The 25,255-nt window shown below is 54.5% G+C and overlaps 1 protein-coding gene across 7 annotated transcripts in view; it reads right to left on the minus strand.

Moving 5' to 3' along the window:
- DGAT2 (diacylglycerol O-acyltransferase 2) overlaps positions 1-24,971 on the minus strand; it is a 35,638-nt gene extending 10,667 nt beyond the window's left edge. For 6 of the 7 annotated variants that reach the window (XR_014268165.1, XR_014268166.1, XR_014268167.1 and 3 more), the window contains exons 1-4: positions 24,478-24,971; positions 9,989-10,117; positions 4,036-4,143; positions 3,572-3,642 (exon numbers count right to left, since the gene is read on the minus strand). Coding sequence is in view for 2 of the 7 variants with exons in the window: in XM_082477845.1 (XP_082333971.1) it covers positions 3,572-3,642; positions 4,036-4,143; positions 9,989-10,117; positions 24,478-24,517 (348 nt within the window). In the remaining 5 variants the exon portion in view is untranslated. The remainder of the gene's footprint in view (positions 1-3,571; positions 3,643-4,035; positions 4,144-9,988; positions 10,118-24,477) is intronic. The other variant, XM_082477844.1, reaches the window with a different exon arrangement.
- Positions 24,972-25,255: the final 284 nt, after the last annotated feature.

Here is a 25,255-nt window from a genome sequence, read left to right on the forward strand (position 1 = left end):
AAGCTTACACAGCAGGGCACCACGGCAGGGGAACAAAGGAATGAGAACACAGGCCCTGAAGCAGACACAGCCTCGGTTTCTATACCAGCCCTGCTACTGACTTGCTTTGTGACCTTGGGACTGTCCCTCCCCTCTGGGCCTCAGTAGGTCCATCTGTGAAATGAGGCAGATGGACAGATAGGTGACTGTAAGCTCAGAGAGTGTTTCCTAGTCTCTTCTCCAAAGATCCTGCCCATCTCTCAAGGAGAGGTGATCCGGGCACTGCCCACTCCTCTTCCAGGTAGCTGGTGGTCCTGGTGGCTGCTGTTAACACATGAGCCCCACCTCTGCTGGGAGAAGGGATGCTCTCTGGGCCAGCTGAGCTGCTCTGGTGGCAAAGAGCAAACAGCTTCACCAATAAGGGAGTGGGGAGGGGTGGGTGGGCACAGTTAGAAATCATTACCCAACCATTGGCAAGAGGCTGGGAAAAGCGGGTGGGGCAGGAGGGTCATACATGACTCCACAGAGCATCAGCCCTGACATCAGGTCACTAAGGCCAAACCCTCCATGCACAGAAGAGGAGCCTGAGGCCCCAAGGGCAGGGGCTTGGCCAAGGTCAACCAGCAGGCAAGAGCAGAGCCCAGGTTGAGGCATAATGCCTCAGGCCCAGCTTGGCTTTGGTCCTGGTGCCTAGGGGCCCTCCCAGGGCCAGCTCACACGTGTCATGTGGCTCCAACTCCCAGCTGTCTTCTTGGAACAGAGGTGAGACAAGGGACACGGGGTTTTGTTTTGGTTCTTTGGGAAGGACAGAGATCAGTGGGGAAGGGTACCTGTCTGTCCCAGCACTGACCAACGGTCATCAGGTCATCCTGTTCTGGATGGGGGGAGCTATTGGCCTTGAAGAGGTTTCCTGAGGGGCAGGTCACTCTGGGGCCTGGCCCCCAAGGTAAGGGCCCTGGCAGAGAGAAAGAGTACATAATCCCTCACATCCAACCATAATTTACCGCTTTTTATCATATGAACAGCTCCATTTTACAGATGAGGGTAATGAGGCTCAGTGAGCTTGAGAAAGCATGCCCACGGTCCCATGGGCAGAAAGTGACAGAGTCTACCAAGATCCATTAGAGGGTGAGCCCAGCCAAGGGCAGGGACCAGGGCTGACTCTTCTGTGTCCCCATGCCCTGCAGGAGCCCAGCAGTACACGGGGAGCAACAGTGCTGGCCAGTGAATAGAGTGACAGGGCAGGACCTCAACCCAGGTCTCCAACAGCAAAGCAGAGGGAGGAAGACCCATGGAGTGGGGCTCAATCCAGTGGGGAAATCTGGGGTTGGATCTCTCGCAGAGAAACAGGCAGTAGGGATCCAGTGGGAAAGAACCTGGGGCCTGGATTCTAGTGCTAGCCCTGGCATGGAGTCGCTGTGCAATTCGGACCAGTCCTTGTCCCTCTTTGGGACTCAGTTTCCTCACCTCCAAAATGAGAGGGTTGGGTCCTATGATGCAACACCCTCCCAGCAACAACCGCCTTGGATTCCTTGCAGCCAGAGAGATGGGGTCAGGGAAAGGGAGGAGCAGGGATCCTGACCCCAGAGGTCCTGGGAAAACTGGGATCAGGCTGGAATGGGCAGAGGGAGCTGGGCCTGTGAGTGCAGCGGAGAAATGTAGGGTTACCTGGCCACCTCCCCCAGGCAGCATGCCAGGATGTCTCAGTTGCTGACTCACAACAGCAAACATACACCACCCTGCGTCATTCACACTTCCGCACACACACGCGCTGCCTCCACTTTCAAAATTTAGTCCAGTGGGATCCAATCCCAGATTTCCCCACCGATTTCTGCCAGGTTACCTCAGCAGCTAGGGTGTGCCGGGGCTGGGGTGCTGAGTGAGCTGGCTAGGCAGGTCTTTCCCCTGCAGGGAAAACCTTCAGGATTCTGCCAGAGTTACCCACAATCCACCAGCGTCACCAACATGCACCAGGGCCCAGATGCCTCTGCCCTGCAAACCTAGCTCGTAGAAAACCAGCAGGAGGTCTGGTAGAATGGAACTGAAAGCCAGACCAAGCCACTTTTTATCTTGTCAGGACCTTGAGTTTGGCCCCAGAGAAGACAGGTGCTCAGAAAACCAGTATGGGGGACCCAGAGCAGCTAGTGGTGCAGGAGGAAGGAAACCCAGAGATCAACTTGGTCTAAACCAGCTTCATATGGGGAGACTGCACCCTGGCTTCACCCAGGGTCAGACTGCACTGCTTTTCCTGCCTCCGTCCTCCAAGCCTGAGGGAAGCCTGAGGATTCGTCCAAGCTTGTTTCCTACAGCTCTGCTGCATAGGTACGCAGCATGCTGTGGTGGGAAGAACCCAGACTTTGAGGCAAGACAGCAACTGGAATCTTGGCTCAACCCCCATTAGCCTCATTCTGTTGTGCTACTTTCTGACCTTCAGTTTCCTCTTCTGTGAAAATGGGATAAAATTAATACCCGCCTTACAGGGTACTGTGAGGGTTAAAGGACAGACTCCTTGGGGAAAAGTGCTGGCTCCTAGAAGCCTCCCAATAAATGGAGATCCTCCCTCTCCGCTCCACCTCCTCACCATCTGCCACATCCCAGGCTTCTTCTCAAACTCAGGTGCTCTCATTGTTTTCCCTGACCCTTCAGTGCTACTTAGCTTCAGGACGGAGTTCCAGCAGCAGTGCCTCCAGAAGCCTTCCCCAAGCACTTCTGCAATTAGGGTCTCACTCTCCATTCAGCGCCCACCAACTTTTCTGGGCCCTAATTCCCATGGCCAGGACCCCCAGTGACCTACCCATGACTGACTGAGGGAAGTGATATTTCTGTAAGAGCTTCAGAAGGAAAGAAAGCCCTTCACACCTTTTGCTATCCTTGGTTCAGCCCAGATGAACTTGGACTACCTTAGTAGTATTGCTCCTGATAAATCACTTCCTTTTTTTTTTTTTTTTGGTTGTGCCTTGTGGCTTGTGGGATCTTAGTTTCTGATCAGGGATTGAACCCCCAGGCCACAGCAGTGAAAGTGCTGAGTCCTAACCACTGTACCACCAGGGAATTCCCAATCACTTCCATTTTAAGTTATGACTTTAATATTCACTGAAAGGCAGACAAGCAATGGCCATAATATCTGCTATTATACCTGCTCCTTACATCACCCAGGATCTCAGTATCTGAAACACCTTTTAGATCCAAATGCTAGAACAACTCTTGTTTCCCCAAGGAATAAACAAACTTCTTCCTTTCTCAAAATGAGGACCAATAACGATCATGTTTCCCTTTTTGCCTTGGCTGCCAGGAAGCTCAGAGGTGACCATGAAGCTCAACCACTGCAACTCTGTTGACCCTTATGGGTGAAATACTTGTATATTTTCCCCAAAGTCCTGATTTTCCTTTTTACCTGTTATAGCATTATACGTATCCTAAATTGCCTCAAATCCTGCATAAAGTGGGGTAGAGTATCAACAGATGCTCATAGTGGGAGATGTCACATGGTTCAACCCAGCACATCTGGTCACTGTGCATGGGTGGGTTAAGGCTTGAAGTCAGATTTCCCATCCATTCCCACCCTCCCAAGATAACACCCACAAGTCTTTACCTGGATGGGAAAGTAGTCTCGAAAGTAGCGCCACACAGCCCAGTTTCGGACCCACTGTGACCTCCTGCCACCTTCCAGGGAACAAAATACAGTGTTGGGAAGGAGTAGGAGCGGGAGAGAGTGATGTTCAGGCAGAGCCAGTGTGAACCCCTGAGCTAGGGGACCAGCGCCCTATACAGCATTCTCCTCCCTCCCCCTGGGCCCCTTTCCAAGTTCATTCCCTCACGTTTTGGAAACCCTGGATTGAGTGTGAGCTCCCGTGAGGACCACTATGTGACCTCACAGCCACTATTAACCTCCCCCCTCGCCCCCCATCCAGAACCACAGCCTGGCTTAGCCCAACGCTATTCACATAGTAGGTGCTAAGCAAAAAAGGGGCAGCACCCATGACGAGGAACTTCAGCTTGTGCAGGAGGGAGTGTCCCGAGGGCGAGGGGGTGGGGCAGGGTGACTTGTGCTCTTACCTTTCTTGGGAGTGTTCCAGTCAAACACCAGCCAGGTGAAGTAGAGCACGGCAACGAGCCAGCAATCGGTGCAGAACGTGTACATGAGGATGACGCTGCAGGCCACTCCTGGGGGGAGGCAGAAGGCTCCCGGTCAGGCCTGTCCTCCCTGCGTGGGCTTCAGTCCCCTCTGGGCAGGGGGTCACCAAGTGATTGAGTGTTTACCATGGCACTAAGCTAGGCACAGCTGGGGCCCTGGGCAGAGGGGGCCCACAGCCACAGCGGGGGGCGGGGCGGGGGGCAGGGGAGGAGCCGGCTCGCGGGGACTTGAGCCTCATCTCCTAGGCTCTGATGGGCTGTCCCGGCATCGAGGAGCACGTGGGCTCCATGTTGTCTGGGCAGCAGTGCCAGAGGTGGTGGATGTCTTGTGAAGCTGTCCTTAGAGCTGTTCTTTCTGCCCCTCCTGGCATGTTCTCCCCACCCGAGTGCCCAGCATAGTGACTGTGGACGAAGGGAGGGACCTGCCAAGTGCCTCTATGTCTCAGGACTTGGGCTGAGTCACTGTCTCAAGTGTGGGGCAGCGTGACTTTTACCCCATTTTAGAGATAACACTGAGGCTCTAGGGGGAGGTAACTTGCCCAAGGTCACCCAGCAGAAATGAGGCAGAGCCAGGATTCAAACTCAAGTCTGGGGGGCTTCCCTGGTGGCGCAGTGGTTGAGAATCTGCCTGCCAATGCAGGGGACACGGGTTCGAGCCCTGGTCTGGGAAGATCCCACATGCCGCGGAGCAACTAGGCCCGTGAGCCACAACTACTGAGCCTGCGCGTCTGGAGCCTGTGCTCCGCAATAAGAGAGGCCGCGACAGTGAGAGGCCCGCGCACCGCGATGAAGAGTGGCCCCCGCTTGCCGCAACTAGAGAAAGCCCTCGCACAGAAACGAAGACCCAACACAGCCAAAAATAAATAAATAAATAAATATTTAAAATAGTGTGAAAAAAAAAACAAGAAACAAAAAACTTTCCTTTAAAAAAAACAAAAAAACAAAAAAACAAAAACACAAAAAAACCTCAAGTCTGACTATTAAGTCCAAAATCTGTACCAGGCTTTAGAGATTCACTAAAAATTAGAAGCCCCAGACTGCCACTGAAGGGACCTGGGAGAGTGGGATTCCTGCCCCAGGAGGAGGGCTGGCCCCCTTTCAATATAACCAAGCACCAGGCAGTCCTAGGCCAAAGCCCAGAGCCCATTAGTCCCTCTCTCAAAACCCCCAGCGGGACACTTGAAGACTCCCTGGGGCCAGCTTCCAGTGGTCCCTTTATTCTGGGCCTGCCGGCCATAAGGTTGAATAACCTGGCACAGAAAGCCCTCATCAGAGCTTCTATCCTTCCAATTTTTACCGAGCCTTCAAGGCTAAGCTCAGACCTCACCTCAGGAACTGCTCTCCAGTATCATACTATCCTCCCACACGGACCTCTCATCTCTGAATTCTCCACACTGGGGGGGCCACATCTTCTTTGCCCGCTGTCACTTAGCACAGGACCAGGGGCAACATTGGGAAAAGCATGGCCTCCGTCCAGCACCCCCTCCACTGCCTAGGAAGGGAAGCCAACCCTGGTTGTAGGCACACCCTCTGGTGGGCGCTGCACTAGTCACGGCTGCTCTAGGGCTGCCCGGCTTTGGATTCCATGCTCTCTTCTTCCCACCGTGCTCAGCCTCCTCTGGTTTCCCGAGGGAGAGGGGAGGGCCGGACACAGACACTCTATGAGGCTAAGGGCAGGAAAATGGTGGTCCCTTGTCATCCACAACGCGGTCCTGTTCTAAGCCTCTGAGCTAGTCTCTCCCCAAGGTAGCTAAAAGTGGTACAACTATCTTGGGAGAGGCAGTGAACATAGAGCGGCCAGGTGTCCGGTTTTTCAGGACCAGCTTAGGAGTGTGACGTCACAGATAGGGAAGGTGAGTCTCTAGGGAAGCATTTGCAGCCTGTAAAACCCTGTTAAAGGCAAACTGTGAAGTACTTGAGGCAGCTTGGTGGATGGCTATGACTAAGTTAAGACCACTTACAAAGTCACTCACATTGTTGAGCAGCTTGCCTCTGGTCCCCATTCTTAGGCCTAGAAAAGGGGTCACAAGCCCCCTAGACTCCACAGGTATCCAAGCGCCTTCAGCAGCTAGATGGATGCTCCAGGTGGGCCTGGGCAGGGCCATGAGGTTCAGGCTAGGGTCTGAGCAGCCTGGAAACCTAGCTGCCATCAAACGCCTAACTCTGGCTGAGGGGTAGCGGGATCAGAGGGGGCAGAGCCCCAGGCTGCACTGCCCAGATGTCTGGGCTCTCTGGGAAGGCGGGAGTCCCTACCCACTGTCCTCACTCTGGTGCTAAGGCAGCCTGGGAGGAGGAAGGAGAACAGATGGAGAGTCCAGAGAGTGCATTCTAGTTCTGGACTTTCTCAGCTGGGGGGCCCCGCTCCCTCTCACCCGTGTGTCCACAGCCCCTATCATCCGGCTCATCGTTATCTGCGTCCCCCATTAGACTCCTTCCAGCAGACGGCCCTTCAGCCCCTGAGCTCCTTGGGAGCTGGAACCAGGTCAGATGAGCATCTCCAGCCCTAGCAACCAACACAGGAAAGGTTTATTGAGCAAAAATGAATTAAACCCACCAAACAACCTGCCTTTCTCAGAGTCTAATCCCAGTCCTCTGAACAGTGGGCTCCCTGATCTACCCCTGGGTCATGCGGCTGCAGCAGGAACCAGCCCCCCTGGGGCCAGGAGATGCAAACAACTTCTGGCTCCGCATGCAGAAGGTTCAGGACCCACCTTTACAATCACCCCACCCCACACATCACGGTCAAGCTCGTGATTCAAAACTCTGCTCCCCAAGGCCCATTAGCGGGCAGCCTATGGCTCCTCACTGCAGGGACGCAGCAGTGGAGCCCAGGAAGAGCATGGACACGCTCTTCCATGAAGCCGGGGCCCTGCCGCTCACTGGCCACGGCCCATCCCTGAGCCTCGATTTCCAACAGGGTATTGGGAGGATGACATGAGCTAGTGTGTGAAGAGGACTTAACACAAAGATAAGTGTCCAACCTGGAGATCCATGGGCTTGGATGGGGAAAAAAACCCAACATCTTAATTTTCACCCATCTCTTATAGAAATTTAATGTTTCCTTCACTTATGAATGTACCAGACCACAGCAGTCTTAGCAGCAGCCCCTGGAGGCAGTGACGCCAATAGAAACCAAAAATTTTTCCGTATCACATTTATGGCAGTTGGGGATATTTTGAAAAATCATTTATTCTCATCACTAAAGAATTATAGTGGGATTTCCCTGGTGGCACAGTGGTTAAGAATCCGCCTGCCAATGCAGGGGACACAGGTTCGGTCCCTGGTCCAGGAAGATCCCACGTGCCGCGGAGCAACTAAGCCCGTGCGCCACAACTACTGAGCCTGTGCTCTAGAGCCCGCGCTCTAGAGCCCGCGAGCCACAACTACTGAGCCCGTGTGCCACAACTACTGAAGCCCACGTGCCTGGAGCCCGTGCTCCGCAACAAAGACAAGCCACCGCCATGAGAAGCCCGCGCACCGCAATGAAGAGTAGCCCCTATTCGCCACAACTGGAGAAAGCCTGCGCGCAGCAACAAAGACCCAACGCAGCTAAAAAAAAAAAAAAAAAAGAATTATAGTAATGATTATGCCTGCTGCTAGATCTTTTTATTTAACATAATAACAAAAAAGAGTGTGTCACTATATGTGGAATTCGATGTCTTAATGTGTACATATTTATATTTTAATACCATTGATTTCCTTTGAAATCCAGTGTACTTTGTAGTACACGTTTAAAGACTCTGAATAAGGTTTATAGTCTTTACCAGAATACCAGAGGGATCCGTGGCACAAAAAATGGAGGAGAGTCACTTTGTTCGAGAGGGAGGCCCATGGGGCCACAGCAGCCTTTGCAACTCCAGGCGAGCGCCTGCCAGTAGATTTGGGTGGCAGCGGGAGCGAGTGGCCAGGGCTGCTCAGGACAATAATTAGCAGCAGCTCAGCACACCTGCCCATCCAAGCAGGCCTGGCTCCCACCTACACAAGGGCTCGGGAAGATGCTGGGCCGGTCTCCGGGCTGTGCTTAGGCTTGATGGATTATTAACCTACAGCTTGGGGCCAGTCCCTGCCGCATGCTGCATGGGTTGAGGTTCTACCAGCTGCTCAGCTCCCCATCAGCCAAGCTCTGACTCACTAAGACAGTGGGATAGTGGTGGCTTCTGGGTGCACATGGGGACTAAGGGAGCTGGTACAGCAGACTAGGCAGGGGCCTGGAGGCTGGAGTCCATGGGTCTTGTTCTGGTCCCATTACTTCCTTCTCATGTGATTCTGGGCTAGGCTCTTCCCTCACTGGATCCCTGCTTCTTATCTGAAAATGGAGGGGTTACACGGTGCTCTCTACTCCGGGATTCTAAAAATTGGCCAAGCAGGCCAAGTTGGAGGTTTGAGCCCTCAGGGAGCCAGTTTAATTTGCTCTGTTCCCTAGACCAGTGTCTCTTTATCTCGTTGAGGCCCAAATGCCTCTGCAAAAATCTGAGGACAGTAATTGTCCTTCATCCCAGAAAAATGTGAACATACTTTCACATATAATTTTGCGCCTAATTTTAGGGGTTCACAGAACGCCCTAAAGCCCGCTCTTGGTCCTCAAGGTGAAGACTGGCTATTTCAGACCAGGTCCACTAATTCCGGACTCCCTGGTGAGTGCTCTGGGCTTCTGCTTAATCCTTCACTCTGCCTCTGAATGAGCTTCACCATCTCGGAGAGTCACGGAACCTCTGTGAGTCCCTATTTCCTCACCTGTGAAGTGGGAAGTCAAGGAAAGACAGACACATCAAGTGCCTGGTCCACTGAGGGGGCTCTATAAATAGCAACCCCCGTCCCATCCCTCTGCCCTGCCAAGGGAGGGAGGGGCAGCTGCTGCCCTGGAAATGTGGTCTCAGAGGCCCCCATGCCTGCTGGGAGGACGCGGCTCAGCACTGACACGGTAATTCCTGGTGATCCCCATTGGCCTGAACGATCCTGAAGGGTGGGCTGCCCCGAGAGACTCACTCACAGGCTCTGGAATGTACTCTACAATGCTCGGCAGCAGGTTTGTCTGCCCTGAGGTGCTGGGGAAGTCACTTATTATGCTGAGGACATTGGGGCCTGGGGAAGAGGAGAGGCTGCTGGGAGAGCAGGGCCTGGCCCAGGCCAGGGGCCCTTTCCTCCTCCTGGACAACCTACGGTACCCTGACCCCGGTCTGGATGGCAACCCAGGGGACGGGGGCACCAACCTGGACCTGCAGGAGAAGCAACCAAAGCACTGACGTGGGAGGTGTTGAGAGAGAGAAGAAGCCTTGAACGGGCTGCAGGAAGCAGCTGGGGACCGTGTTCAGCAGAGGGTGGCTGAGGCCTGGGAGGGGGCTCCGAGGGCGCTTCCCAACAGCAGCGCCCTACACTGGGGGCCCACCACGCCCTGGCCCCGTGCGACACGTGAGACAGTGTTTTCCTCACATTCAAAATGAGGAAACTGACTTTCAGGGAGTTCAAGGAACTTGTGTAAAGTCATAGTGCTTGTTTGTGGTGGAGTCAGGACTCAATCCCAGGACCACACCACCCTAAGGCAAAGCAACATACCTGTGGGAAAATGTCTGCTGGGAGGCAGGGCAGCATGTGGGAACAGCACACACTTTGGGGGTCCTAGAGACCTGGACCCAAATCTGTGTGACTTCGAACAAGTTACTTACCTTCTCTGAGACTTGGGCTTTCTATCTGTAAAATGAGAAGCATACCACCACCTCCCAGTGAATCTTGGTGAGTCCTCATGCATACCTGGGGTAGAGCACTTGATCGGGGACCCAAAAGGTGGTAGGTGGGAGGATGCTTTTACCCCTCACCTCTCCAACATCTGTTGGGGAGGTGGCCCCTGCCTGCCCTCACCTTCTAAGCCCCGGCTTACCCAGCATGAGGAAAGACAGGACCCACTGGAGTACCGAGATGACCTGTAGCTGCTTTTCCACCTTGGACCTATTGAGCCAAGTGATGGAGAAGAGGTCCTGGAGGGCGGAGAGGATGCTGGAGCCAGTGCCTGCGACAGAAAAGAGATGTCAGCCTGTCCACCCTTCCCTCCAGCCTCAGAGTCCCCATCACCAAGCTATCTCCCACAGACACTTTCCTAGACACGAGGGGAGCACGGGCCAACACATCAGACAGATCTGGGCTCACATCCCAGCCCTGCCACACAACAGTTTTGTATTGATAATTCTGGGCTGTTCACATGCTTCGCTTCCCTGTGCCTCAGTTTCTATATATACCCAACGGGAATGATGTCCCCCCTCAAAGGATCATTTTGGAGAACAAACAGGGTATCCAAAGAGGCTAGGGGGAGGCTTGCCATAGTTGCCAGTTTTCTTCCCTCCCCTTCACCCCAATCAAACTCCTGTCTTTATCCTTTATCTGGATCTAGTACAAATATTTAATCTTTGCTCTCTGTGTCTGTGAGGCCAAGGACAGAGGGCCAACATCCAACCTGCAATGTTTTTTTCCTCCAAGTGTACTTTGCGCACCCCCAATCCTTGACCCACTCCCCACCCCTGTATCTCCAGGACTAATACCCTTTCCCAGTGAGCTGAGCCCTCCTGCCCCACCACCAACGCCACTGATACCACCTTCAGAGGGATTCACACTTTGTGCTTCATCTCAGTGCCCAAAGCTTGGGGCCCAGAGAGGAACCAGCCAGGAACCTCTGCTTCCAGTGGCCAGTGAGCTTCGGGACACTGAGGGCTGCAATTCTGTTTGCTACCAAGCAAGTGCCAAGCCTATAAGTTAGGACAAGATGTGCCCAGTTAATTGGCTCTGTGGCCATGGCCCCAGGATGACGCCCTGGACTCCAGCGGCTGATGGGCAGAGGGACCGGAAAGCCTGGTGATTGCAGGAGAGGCAGCGCTGGGGAAGAGCATGGGCGAGGCTCCTGACATACCCCATTCCTTCCGGCAGCCGGACCAAAGGAGTGCCCCGCTTCAAACCTCCACATGTGCTGAGTCCCAACTGCACGCCCTTTGCTAAGCACATCTTCACCGAGTGCCTACCTACCGTGTGCTAGTCAAACATTCCTTCACACGACCCACTCTGCCAGGCCCCCCGCTGAGTCACAATCTTGTCCTTGAGGGTCTCGTGACCTTTCACCCTGGCCTACTGCGGAAGTGGGAGGGCGAGCGGTATAAGGGCTTACACTCAAGCCCTTGTGTTTCTTCAAAATCTGTATTTCAACAAGGTTACGGCAGAGATTAGAAAGGGACACAACCCTCATCTGCCGAAAGTTAACAATTACTTTGACTTTCGGGAGGCGTGTAAATAACAGCAGGCCTCAAGGCAGACACATCAGTCCTGCCCCCTTCACCTGGTCTAACGGAGCAGAGGGAGGGGGCTCGGCATGGCAGAAGAGTCAGATCCCAGCGCAAACCGTGGTTCCACTCACTATGCGACTTCAGGCAAGACCTCGAGGGTGCACAGCCACACCCCCAGGGCATGGCGCACACCGCGTGCCCAGTAGCATCTACCGCTCCACAGGACACCTGGGGCGGAGGTGGTAGTATGTGAACCCACCGAAGCAAATGAACAGGCTGGGCTACACAGGCATGCCAGGGGTTTAGCACATAACTGCTCCTTTGCCCTCTACGTAAATATCCTACCATCACAGCCGTTTCTACCTTCACACTTTTCCAACACCCCATCCTGGAGCCTGAGGGCCCTCTGGGGTCACCTGGTACAGCCCAACTGAACATTTGGGGAGGCTGAGGACAGGAGCACTGACTTGTCTAGGGTTACCTAGCCAGGGCCAGAACCCAGGATTCCCGCCCCCTGCTCAGGGTACAGCAGGCCCAAGGGTGGCCTGTGCTCAGAAGTGGGGAGAGTGTACTGGGTGAGTACAGGCGGGAGGGAAGTGAGGCCAAGCATAGGCCTGAACCCCAATCCAAGGGCCGGCCTGCCAAGTCATTCCCTAGCCACTGGGAATGTACGGGATGAAGGGAAGCAGGGGCCATGGTAGGCGAGTCCCTGCCCTGGGTCTGGGGCAGGCTGGTTGCCTTGGTTGCAGAGAGGATAGAATGTTCTCCAGCACCTTCCTACTCAGAGTCTGGTCTCGGAGCTGTTTAGAAATGCAGGGCCCCAGCCTGGATCTACTGAACCAAAATCTGCATTTTAACAGGACACTCAGTCCAAAGTCTTAGGTAGGGTAAGCTTGGGGTGGGAGGCATGCAGGGAGGAGCTGGGGGCCTCCACCTTCTACTGGGCAGGGGAGAAAAGGTGATGGAAGGAAAGGCATCAGACATTGTCTCATCTGACCACTTCCTACTGCAAACAGGACCCCAAAGAGTGCTTGAGGAATGTTTGAGGAGTGCACAGAGGAAGGGCTCCCTGTCTAGCCCCTGCCTTTGGGTCAAGACCAACCAACGGGTCACACTCACTACATGGAGCTCTCCTGCTTTGGAGGTGGGGTAGGCAGAGTAAGTCCATATTGGTGACATATCCCCCACTGAAACAACTGAAAAATTCTTCCTTGTTTCCTAATCCAAATCCGTCTGCTATTACAGGTCTCTCATAATTAGATAAAGTCAGGGTGCAGGAAATGTAGACTGTCTTATTCAACCGTCACCCTATTATCCACACAGAAGAAGAAGGCCTGAAGGGCTCCCACAAGCCCCAGGGCAGGTTGGCCAGAGCTAGGCCTTTCCTACACTCCCCAGTCTGTCCTCCCTGCCTCGGTCCAACTACCGCCCACAGCCCGCTCTGCAACCAACTAGGAAATGCAAAGTCCACTGAGGAGTGGCAGGTGTTCCTGTGGGCAGCACAGTGAGGGGGCTGCCTGGAGGGGGAGGCCAGGAGGGTGTTGCCACTCTGTGTCCCTCAGGCCTGGGCCCACTCGGCTGCCTCCTGGCCAGACCATCCTGACCTGGCTGACCACAGAGCCCAGCCCTGGGAGCTGGCCTGTCCAGGATGCTGAACCACAGGCCCAGTGGAAGCCCCCTGTGGATCTAAGAAATATCCAGTCATTGCTCCCCTGCCTAGAAAGCCGCTCCTTGCCTTGCCCACCTGATGACCCCCGACAATGAGATAAGGCAGCTCGTCCTTCAGAACCCAAACAGGCGAGCCTTTGGAGAGAGGTCACCTTTCCTTCTCTGGGATTATCAGCTCTAAGGCCCATGCAAGCGTGGAACCCTCTAGGGCCATCTCACCAGCCCCCACCCATCTTGGAAAGAACCTGTCAGTAGATGAAGTCGGGAGAGGCCAGCAGAACAGAGAAATAAGAGAGGAATGGAGTCCTCCTTCCAGGTTCCCACAGCCCCTCACCTGGTACCGACTGCTGATTACAAGTCCACTCTCCCATCACACTGGGAGCTGCCCAAGGGCCTGGGTCTGATCCATGTCTTGGTTCCCAGTGGCCTCTCAGAGTCTGGCCCAGAGTCAACACTCAGCAAGGTTTGCTGAGCGAAAGGACGAGCAGGCCTCTGCTCTGGCTGATCCTCAGGCCCCCCTCCCCCACCCCTGGCTCTCTCTCTGTGGGGCTGGGTGACAGGTAGGCGGCCCGCACGGCCCATGCAGCTTCAGGGCCTCCAACGCGCTGCCATAGGCACTCTGGTTCCTCACCAGTCCTGTGGGTTTGGCATCATCACTGCCATTTTGATGGTGATAAAGGCTCAGGGAAGTGACATAGCCAAGGTCACTTGGTCAGAGGGTGGCAAAGGTGGACTCAATTCAGGCCTAACTTCTAGGCCTGCGTTCTGTCCCTGTGCTGCAGGTCTCCCCACGTTCCTTCTCTCTTCTCCCCAGAAGAAAGTGGGGGAAGGCTGGGAGGCGACAGGAGAAAATGCATGACCTATTTTCCTCTAGAGGGGCAGGCGAGGAGCAGGCATCTTGTGCAGTAAGTTAAGTGGCAGCAGGCCTTGGGGTTCCAGTCCCAGTTGTACCACCAACTCCTGTGTCACCTTGGCCAAGTCACTTCACCTCTCTGGGCTTTGGTTTCCCCATATATAAAATGGTGGTGGGGAGGATGAATTTTATGGTCTCTTTGACTGCTTGGACTCTGGTGTCCACCCTCCTGAGGACACCACCTAGAGGCTCACCACCCTGCAATAGCCCTGGTACAGGTGCTCGGCAGATGGGAAGTGGGGCTTCAGCTGGGCACCCCCAGGTCATTGCCAGACCTCACCACTCAGCTGTCAGCATCTCCTCTGCCCCAGTTTTGGCTGGGAGAGGTCCTGCAGAAGCTGGTATAGATGCCAGTGCTGCAATCAGATGTCACCACTGCCACTACCTTCATACCCATCCTGACTGTCCTCAAGTCCTGGGCGCGGCCAGCAGGGAGCCACAACCTGGCCAAGTCTCAGCACCAATCTGCTCTCTCGCCACCGCTCCCCCAGCCTCCGCCGGCACACTGCACTCTCTGCACACCCGCTCAGCGCCAGTCCCACTGCAGCCAGTGTCTACTTCCTTGGTCATCCTCCTTGGCCAGCGTCTCCTGGGTTCCAGGGCTGGTACCTGATTCATCCATGTGCCCAGAGCCCAGCCAGGCCGGCAAGAGAAGGAGCTCATAGAGGTTTACTGCATGAATCAACAAATGCATAAGTCCCAGAGGCAGCTGAAGGCCTGGATGCCCGAGTTAGACTGAGCTGCCTGACAGGAAGGCCCCCGGCCCTATCACTGAGGACCCCAGAGATGGGGTGGGGGAGTGAGCCTCTCTCGCCCTCTCTGAGCATGAGTTTCCCCCCACCCCACGATAAGAACAGAACCCACTTCCTACAGATGTCTTATTTTCATGAAGGAAGACGAGACAGGCCACAGAGTAACTTGACTCGTTCTATGAAGAGAAGCTGCCAGTAACCAATCCAAATAGCTGCTCCAGGGCACCACTGATTTCACCATTTATTTTATACAGCTCCTTTGCTCCTGGATTTGGGGAGGGCAGAGGGAGTGGAGCGGCCAGAGAGGCCCAGAGCAGCTCTCTTACCCCCGGAGAGGAACCCCCTGCCCCCATGTCTATACGGAGCTTCCCTGTCCCACAGCACTCTCCGGGAAGGTAGACAGGCAGGGATGGGCAGCCCCATTTCACAGAGATGGAAACTGAGGCAAGTTGAGGCCAAAAGATGTTAACCCACTTGCTTGAGGTCAGGGTATAGGGGAGCCAGGACTCTCGGCAGGCATTTGAGTTCTGAGTCCCTCACCATTTCCATGATGCCAGGCTCTTGAGGGCTGGTCCCCACTACACAAGCCCGTCTACACCCCGACTTCAGGAACACACTCCTGGTGAAGGGAGGGCTGCCTCTCTGTCCCAACCATGTCCCAAGTTTCATGGCGGGTGGGGATGGGCGTGTAATGCCTCTTTGCCCAACATCTGATAGTAAAGTGACCAGGCCGCACCCGGGACTGATGAAACCAGGGCTTTCTCTCACACAGGCTTGAGGGGGCAGCGTCTGAGCCCCAGTCCCCATAATCTGAGAAAGGGCCCTGGGCCAGCCCTGGCCCTGCATAACTCTGTGACCTGGGGCAAGTCACTTAGCCTCTCTCAGCTTTAGTTTCTCATCTGTAAAGTGAAGATAAGAATCCCTACCTGTCAGGGTGGTTGGGAAGGTAAAAAAAATAAATAAGAATAAAAAATGCATGTAAGTCCATTTGGCATCTGTTAGGTGACTGACACCTGTTAGGTGATTAGCTCTCGTCATGGCTTTTACCACTGACCAGAGTGGGAGGGGAATTGATGAACAAACACAAAGTTTTTCAAGATGTATGTGGTCATAAGGTTGTGTGTTATGAGGAGAGGGAGCAGAGTGGGGGCGTTGGCAGGGGAGGCTCCAAGGAGGTGACGAGGCCTCAGCAGGGCCTGGAAGACAAGATCTGGGAGGCGAAGAGGAGGAAAGTGGGCACTCGGGGTTGGGGGCAACTGCCGGAATAGAGACTCAGACGGAGTTACAAAGAGGCAGGCCCAAACCCAGAATGTTCAATGACCCAGGAACTGGGGTTCACATTTACCCAAAACAGATGCTGAGAATAGGAAAGATGGAAAGGGCTCAAGCAGCCCAAAGTAGGCTCCTGGAGGAGGTGGGTGGGGACAGGGATAAGCATGGAGCACTTATGAGGTGCCCAGCACTGTACCAGCCACCGGGGAAACAGCAGGGAACGCAGCAGGTCAAGTCTCACCTGTTAGGGGGCTTAAATTCTGCTGAGGGCGAGACAAAGCACCGACACATAAATGTAGGATGTAACATCAGGCAGTGATGAGAGCTCTGAAGAAAAATAAGCTAGAGGGATAGACAAGAGCATCCTCACCTGTGGAGAGGAGGCATGGAGCAAGGCTGACTTCCCTCCACGGGGACACTGGAGCACACATGACATTCCTGGGTCAGGCCTCTGGGTACCCCACACTGCCTCCTCTACCCTCCTTAGCTACTGGCATCCTGGGAAGGGATGCCAGCCTGGAGAAGGCGCAGAGGACAGGCGGACGGGCGTCAGGAGAACCTGACCTCCAACTCGCAGGAAGTGCAGCCTTGGTGAGTCACTTCCTGTGCAAGCCTCAGTTTCCTCGTCTGTACAGTGGGGCTAATACCTACCTTGCCAGATTCTTGGGAGAATTAAATGAGGTAATGTATAGGCAAGAGCATCATAAAAAGTAAACACCTGGGTGAATGTGGGGTAATTACCAAGTAAGCCTGGGTTTCCACTCCTGTCTAATGGGTTTCACAAGCCCTGCCTTGCCTTGGAGCAGAGGCACTGGCGTCAGTAGACTTAGGATTCAAATCCTGGCTCTGACTCTTATTTAGTGTGAGACCCTGAAAGTCACTTCCCCCGTCTAAGACTCAGCGTCCTCCTTTGTTATGATCCAGAATTGTTGGGAGGAATCCAAACAACTTATGGCAAAGGGACAAACAGCATCTGGCACCTCTGTTAGAGAGCTAGAAAGATGCCAGTGAGGTCACAGAGATGTGGACAGCCGCCAGAGGCTCCTGAGTGGGGAAGTCATCCTGCTCACGTCCGCAGCCCCAAGGATGCCACACCTGGGCCCAGCCTGACCTAAGCTCTGCCCTGGTCCAGCAGCTGCCAAGTGGACAGTGAGGAAGTTGCCCCAAGCTACTCCAAAGGGCTGGGAACAAGTCTGCACAGAGGCACAGAGATGGACATTCTGACTCCTGGCAGACCCTTTGAGGTCCAGGAAGCTAGGCCAAGTGCCAAAGAAATGCCACATCTTCAAGGCCAGAGGCAAGCTCTCTTCCAGGCCCCCTCCCCGCCAAGCACCTTTCAGCAGGAGTCCACACGTGTGACGATGGGGGACAGTCATGGCTCTGGAGGGTCAGGCCTGTTGATCTCAGAGGCCCAGCCCTGGGTTGGGCTCCAACTAGCCCTGCACATGAAGGTGTGCCCATTCTCTGCCTTACCACATGCTCAGCCAGACCCTTCTTCCCCTAGGAAGTCTCCCTACACTCTTGGCCCTGCCTGCCATCCCTCCAAATACAGTCCTGTCACCTCCAGGCCCAATCTGCTCAGTCACTGAGCTCGCACTTACTGGGTACCTACCAGGCGCTGAACGCTGGTCCGTCAGAGAAGGGCCTCATCCTTCCTGGCTGATTCTTCCTCGGCGTAGCCCTCCTCCCCCACCCCATGTGCCCCACCTCACCCTGCACTCAGCCTTTCTCATTCTGGGAGAGAGTGCGCATTCGCTCATCTGGGTCCCTGTGCCCAGCACGGGGTCAGGCACAGAGCAGATGCTTGGTCAACGTTTGCCAACTGGATGCTCGAGGGGCCTGCGATGAATAAACAGGGCCTGCACAAGAACAGAGATGACGGACCTGTGCCATGGCAGAGGGTCAAATGGAACTTTCTGGGGAATCAGGAGGGAAAGGTCTCCTCTAGCTGGAGGGGTCGTGGTTAAAGGCAGGGGCAACAGTGGAAGGTTCCAAAAGGAGGGAGAGAAGGGTGGAGGCCAAACATTAACATTCATTCAGCGAGTACTTTCTGAGTATCCTTTACAGGCCAGGCTAGGCGCTGCTCTAGGGTGGGAGCTGCCAGACCCTGCCTTGCCTCTGCTTCTTGGGCTCTTGTGGGAGGAGGAGCTCCGCCCCGGGGCTGCCCACCTCAGCTACGGCTGGGGAGACAGGGCTGTGAACAATGAGGCACAGAGGGTAAGCCAGGGCCGGGGAATCCATGGGAGGTACCCAACTGGCCTGGAGGATGCTGTCATGGATGGGTCAGGTGAGATGTAAAGGATGAGTAAGTTTGCCAGGCTGACAGGAGGGAGGTGCAGGGTCAGGACCCCAGGTACTGGAGTTCCATAAATGGCACCGGAAAAGGCATGGAAGGGAGAGAGCGCACAAGTTTGAGGAATTAACTGCAAATAGTTCAACCAGGTTGAAGCATAGCAACAGTGTGAATGGGCGAAGCTAGTCGAGAACGTGCAGGGGGAGTGAGCCATGGAGGACTGGAAATGCCAGGCCGAGGAGTCCTGGGCTCCATCCTGAAAGCGGAGAAAATTGCTGCCCACCCCTTCCATTCCCTCCACCAGCTTCAGATGGTGTCTAAGGGCCCCGAGGCAACTAGCCAGCCATTCACCTGGTCCCAGTCCACTGGTGATTTCTTTTCTCGAAAGACTAATAATCTCCCCTTTAAGGGTTAGGTGTTCTTTAAGTAGGTAACCTTAAAGCAAATTAGGTGTCCTTAAAGCAGGGCCCACTGGGACATCTGACCCAAAGGTGTCCCTGGAGGACCCTGGAGGTGACTGCTGAGGACCCCAATGGCCTGCTTTCTCTACCCCCATCTTCTGACACATTAAAAAAATAGCTACTGAAGTGGGAGGGGTTGCCATGGCAACACCACCAGCTTGTGGGTATGTCACCACCAAGGAGTCCTCAAAATAGGCCCTTATCACAATACATGGGCAAGCGTGGGGAGCTAGGTTCTTCTGGGGCACTTACCTGGGCCCCAAGCAGGACATGAGCCCATTTTCACAAGGACAAGTTGAGGACAAGAATGAGTAGGAGGTTGACCCCCAGGATCCCACAGCCATCGGGCATGATCGGAATCACACTTCTGCAGCCGAGCTGGAATGAACCCAAGGGGCCTGCCTTATGCAGCCCTCCTTACTGTACAGACGAGGAGGCTGAGGCCCCAAGAGGGCAGGGTCTTGCCCAAGGTCACAATGGAAGCAGATGCAGAGTGAGCCTCCTGGCCACTAAATCTGCTCTAATAGTGAAATGAATTCACATTTCCTGCTTTTGTCGATTTGCCCAAAGGGTTTGTGTGTTCAGCTTCCTTGGGTCTGCACCATAACCTGGGCAGATATTCTTATCATGCATTTGCCCATTTTATAGATGAGGATACTGAGACTCCTAGCCCTAAGCCCTCAAAACTGCCAGTAGCAACTCCACACCCAGGAGGCTCCAGAAGTGGTAGAGGCCAAGAAACTCTGAGTGCACCAGGTGCCTCTCCCAGCAGCTCTCAAATCTCCACCCCCAACCCCTGCAAAGGGCATAGGCGAGCCACCCCAGGCCTGGATACAGCGACCTCTATCTCCCTTGTCTCTCAGCACACCAGGACCTCAGCTCAGGTTGGTAGCCCAGAGACCCTGCAGTCAGACTTTCCCTCCCACCCAAATCTCATGTCTCTATTTATGCTGGTCCCTGTACCTGAAGGTTCTTGCCTGTCTTGGTAACACCTGTTCATCTTTCAATATTCGGATTGACTGTCGCCTCTTCCAGGAAGCCTTCCCTGACCCCAGGATGATTTAGCTGCCTAACCCTCACCTCCAGGCCTCCACCCATGCTTCCTTCCCCTTTCACTATGTGGATCGCTGTGCACTGTCATCCCCCTAGTCTCTCTTCCTCAAAGGCAGGGACCATGGATTGACCTGTGTGCAGCACAGAGTCTGACACACAGAGGTGCTCCATCAATAAACTGAAGGGCCCACACCCGAGTCCCCACAGTGAGGAGCCTTCCTGGATGTCCCAGAGCTGAGTCTGCCACTCTCCACAGTGTTGGAGGCTGTTGCACGTGACACACAAAATGAATGACAAGGACTAACAGGCGAGTCACAAGTTAGTTTACAAAGCGCTTTCCATTCCTCTTAACCTAAACCCTCACATCCTTGAGAGTTTGAGATTTTCTGATCCTATTTTCCATTTAGGGGGAGTAGTGAGATACCCAGAGGAGAAGTGAAGCCAGGGCTGGAATCCTGGCTCTCTGGCTTCTAAGCCTTGGAAGTAATGGGGGGAACTGTGGTGAGCCCCCCACCCTCGGCACTCAGCCCTGGAACCGGCTCCTCGTGAGACTGTGGTGTCTCCAGAGCAGGGAACAGCTGCAGGCCCAGCACCCAGCACGGGTGGGCACAGAGGAGGCCTGAGGAAGAATTGAGAAATCACACCGAAGCAAAAAGCAGGGCTTCCTGCCAAGAGGAAGGAGCAGTGCTCCGGAGGGCTGAGGTCCCATTAATGATTCATTCATTCAACAAATATTTACTGAGCACCTACTATACACCAGGCACTGTGCTAAATGCTGGGACAAACACTGAGAAAGACAGACAGGTCCCTGTTCCCAAAGGGCTGACATTCTTCTGGGGGAGACAATCACCTAAACAGATAAGTACACATGAGAATTTAGGTAATGAGAGGGGCTATAAAAAATAAAACAAGATGGGGTGGCTGTCCAGATGGTGTGGTCAGAGAAGGCCTCTGAGAGGAGACTGAATGGTTGGAAGCCAGCCATGCAGTGACCTGGGCAGAGGGCAGCAGGTGCAAAGGCCCTGAGGTAGGACTGAACTGGTGGGAATGCTGGGGGAACAGGAAGACCCCTGGCAGTTCTAGAGCACGACATGGTAGGAGAGGAGGTTGTGAGGCCGTGAGGACTGCTCACAGGGGGCTCCATGGCCACAAGGAGGAGCCTGGAAGGTTTGGAGTACGATGAGGGGCAATTGGCTGTTCCCCTGGCCTCAAAACTCTGGGGCTCGTGGTGCATGTACTCATCAAGGCAAGTTGGGGGAGCTTCCTGAAAAAGCTTGGGAAGGGGTGATCTGCCACTCCCATCATGGTCTGGGAGCAACCTACACTCATTCAAGAAACGACCACCTACAGTGGCCAGAGCCCCGCACTCAGCCCTTCGCGGCTTCACCACGCTTCTCTCTTGGTGTAAGGCGGCCAGTGACCGGCAGATGGATCTGGGTTCTAACCCTGGCTTTGATAACTCTGGTCCAGTCTCTTCTCTCTGGGCCCCTCAGTGTCCCATCTGTAATGTGAGGGCTGTGCCAGATGCAGCGCTCCCAGAGAGCTTTGATTTTATGACTCAAGTACTTGTTGCTGAAATCAGGGGTGGGAGGATGGGGGTGGGGCAGGATTGCCACACTGGCTAGTGAATCACCTAGCCTGCTAATAAAATATTACTCTTGGCTCTCCTTTCCCAGCCCAGAAGAGCCCTCAGTCGCACAGATAGCCCCAAAGTGGCATTTGTGCATTTGGGGAAGTGGTGTATGCAAGGAAGGAAAGCTATAAAGAATTGGGGGAGGGAGGAACATGATGAGAACATGTTCTCATCCTATGATTTAGGACTGGGTTAGGTGACTGTCAATCCTTAGTTCCAGAGTTAGCCTCCAACAATCCAGCCTCTTAGTTTCACCTCCTACCAAGTTCCTGCTTGCACACTCCCAGTGATGGAGAGCTCCATCCCCACCCACACCAAACCTGTTGCAATCCTCAATAGCTATCAGAAAGGATTCCTCCATTACATCAAATCTGCCCCCCATGATGCCACCCCTGTTCCTGGCCTTGCTTTTCAGAGCCTCACAGAGCAAATCAGCTCAGGATTTTACTGGGGCTGCCACCATTTCATGCTGGGTCCTGTGGTGAACCCTGGGGATAGAGGCAGGCATCAGAGGGCTTTGACCTGAAGAGCCTCATATCCAGGGGCAAAGGCAGGGGTGCGAATATGACTAACTCTGCATTCTCCACCCCTGGCACAGGTAAATCCTTCAGATATTAGAAGATACCAACAGAGACGCCTGTCTCCCCGACACTTCCAGCACACACCCACCTACCCATGCACCCACAGCTGGCCTCTGCTTTTGGTCAAGAAACCAGACACCAAGGTATCTATTTCAATCTCACCCATTACAGGTCTTCCCTTCACAGAAGCCATGGTCTCTCCTTGAATACCACCACCAACAGGGTGTTCACCACCTCCCAACAATGGGACCTCACTGGCAGAGGCAAACCAGGCCACTGGGGAGTGTCTTCAAAGACCAAGGATGTAGAAAGCAGGTCTAATGGAGATGCCAGATAACACAAGATTTCCTTCAGTCTCTCCCTTCCCCACCCAAGTCTTTCACCAAAGCGGAGCCCAGACACCTAAAGTAATTGGTTTGCATTTCATACCAGCCCCTGCTACATTCCATGATGGAATTGTTTGCAGCCAGTTTTTTCTTTTTTTAATGTTTTCAAGACCTGATAACAACATGGAGAAATGTGCCTGGTAGGATAGTAAGTGACTTGGTCAAAATCATTCACTGGCAGTCCTCCTGAATTACAAATCCTAGGTCAAAAACGAGGAAGTCAGGGTCGCCTGCTCCTGGAAGATAGAGCTCACAGTCTGTGGACAGCAGAGGTGAGGGAAGGGGATCTCCAGGAAGGACCACCACAGACAGCACCCCTATCCCATTCTCTGGAGACAAAAGCATTTTTAAAAGCATGAACATGGCTAGGTCCCTTCCTTCCCCTGTTATGGGCATTAAATGGCACAGTGAACGGACAAGCTCTTTTAAGTGAGAGAAGGGGCTGTCAGAGGCTGTCGGGCTGGGTGTCTGGGGCAGCTCAGGCTGCTTGTCCCGAAGATGGTGACAGCAGCTCGGTACCTCTCCAAGGGCAACGAGCAGCACCCAGACCAAGAGGGGCAGATAATCACACCAATAGTCACACGGGGAACAACGCCAATGCCCCAGACATGGTTAAACTGTGACACAGCTCCAGGGGGCTCACCTAGCAGCCACTAGAATATTATAAGTGATTTGGAGTACCAGAAGGAGATACTCATGATTTAACATTAAGAGGGAGAAAACAGGATTCAGAACTATATCTACATCATGCTTTCAACTTTTATCTAAATAATGTGTACAAATAAAACTATAAAGAAATATACTAAAATGCTATTAGGAAGCTATCTTTGGATAGTCAGTTAACCAGCAGTTTTAAATTTTCTTCCTGTTTTTCTATATTTTTCAAAATTCCAATAATTCATATGTTTTATTTTTATAATGAAGATGTGTCGAGTAGGCTACTGTTAGTTACTGAAGAAAAATCCTAAGTAGGAGAGGTTCAGCAAGCAGAATAAAGACTTAGGTGGAGGGAGGGAGGATTCAAGCAAGACAGACACATAGACCAGGACAGCTGTGAGAATGTCCCAGGCTCTCCCGGATTTGTATTTAATCCCCTGGCCAAGGCACCTGTTAAGGAAACCTTGGGTGGGTCATGCCTCCTCCCACCTCAGTTTCTCCAAGTATAGGTGAGAGGTGGGGGCATGCAAGGGATGCTCCTCCTTGAGTGGGAAAAGCTCTGGAGTTTGATCTCCACTCTGCCCCTGATTCACGGAGGGCCTCAGTTGCACACTGGTGGAACAGGGGCCCGGGCCACACTGGAGGGCACCCAGGGTCCTCTGCCCCACCTTCTAAGTGTGCCAGGCTCACAGTTGCTGCTGAGTGGGCTCCCAAGCCTGGGCTGAAGAATGGGTGTGAGGAAGGAGACAGTGTGGGCACACCTGTCCCAGCCAGGCATGTTCCCTGTCTGGTGGCTGCTTCAGGGGATTGCAAAACCCTTGCCACTCTGCCCCATCCAGTGCCTCACAGCTTGATCCACCCGGTGAGGAGAGAGGGAGGGAACTGCCAGGGGCCAGGAGCAATGCTGGGGGCTGGAGAGGAGTTCTCAGCTATCACCCCATCTCACAGGCTGGAGGAAGAGAAGTGATGTAACAAAGGTCCCCAAAATCGATGAGTGCCAGAGTGGAGAATGCGCCCACATGACTACCATGCCAGGTTGCCTGGTTCAGACCCGGTAACCATTATTCTAACCTCATCTCAGACCCAGGTGAGTTGGGGGGAAGAATGGGAGTGATGATGGGGGAGAGGGCGGCAAGCCGTCCCAAAAAGAAAAGAAAGGGGTTGGGACCTCGGCCCCCATAGCGGCCTGTCCTCCAGCAACGTGTCCCCACCTTACCAACACACTCCTGCCTGCCTTCGAGCCTTTCATCACATCCTTTCCTGAAAACCTTCTTGCAGCTGCACTGCCCCAGGAGAAAGTCCGCAAGGCCCTGCAGACCCTAGGCTGTGACAGCTCATCTCCCAGACCCTTAGCCCAGCTCCGAGAGCTCTCACGGGACAGCATGGTTCCTCAGTCAAAGCTCTCCCTCCGGCCAGCTGGGCCCGATGCTCACCTCGCAGGACTCCGGAGTAGGCGGCTATGAGGGTCTTCATGGCGAAGCCGGTGCACGTCGGGGCTCCGCGTGAAGCCGCCTGACCCCGCGCCCCTGGCCCGTGCCGCGGCCGCCTGGGCCAGGGCTTCGCGGCGAGCACGGGAGCGCGGCGGCGGCTACGGCCTGGGGAGCGGGGGGTGGGCGGCCAGACGGGCCCGAGCGGCGGCCCAAATTGGAGCCTTGGCCACGGCCACGGCCACGGCCACTGCGCCCGTGGCTCGGAGCGCGGCACTTTGTAACCTCATAAGGGGGCGGGGACGACGCGGCAGGGGCGGGGTCGGCCGTTCCAACCTCGGCCGCACCAGCTCCATTGGGGTGGGGGAGCGCCGGGCTCGGCTTGGCGCGGGAGGGCTGCTCGGAGGCCCCTGCTCGGCGCAGGTGGGCGGCTCGCGAAACGGAGTCCTCCTTGCAAGGGGCTGCCTGGTTATTCCTGCCGCTCCCTCCGCCCGCCCCTCGCCGCACCCCCGCGGCGGTTGGTGCAGCCCGCCAGCAGGAACTTGGGCCGGGAGCCCCGGCTTGGGCAGGACAGGCGGGGGCGGGCGTGGGTTTGTGTTTTACTTTGGGCAGGGCCTCGCCTTGGCTACAGATGCTGAGGTCCCGCCTCTGATTGGTGGTTGTATCAGGCTTAGTTAGGTAGGGGTGGGCTCCTGAAGCCCTCACGCTGCCTCTACTTTTCCATCTGTTTCTGTAGAAACTTCACAGAGAATCTATACACTGCTGAGTGCTGGGGACCCAAACT

This window comes from Balaenoptera physalus (genome assembly GCF_965194825.1).
Source record: "Balaenoptera physalus genome assembly, chromosome: 10".
Classification (NCBI taxonomy): Eukaryota; Metazoa; Chordata; class Mammalia; order Artiodactyla; family Balaenopteridae; genus Balaenoptera; species Balaenoptera physalus.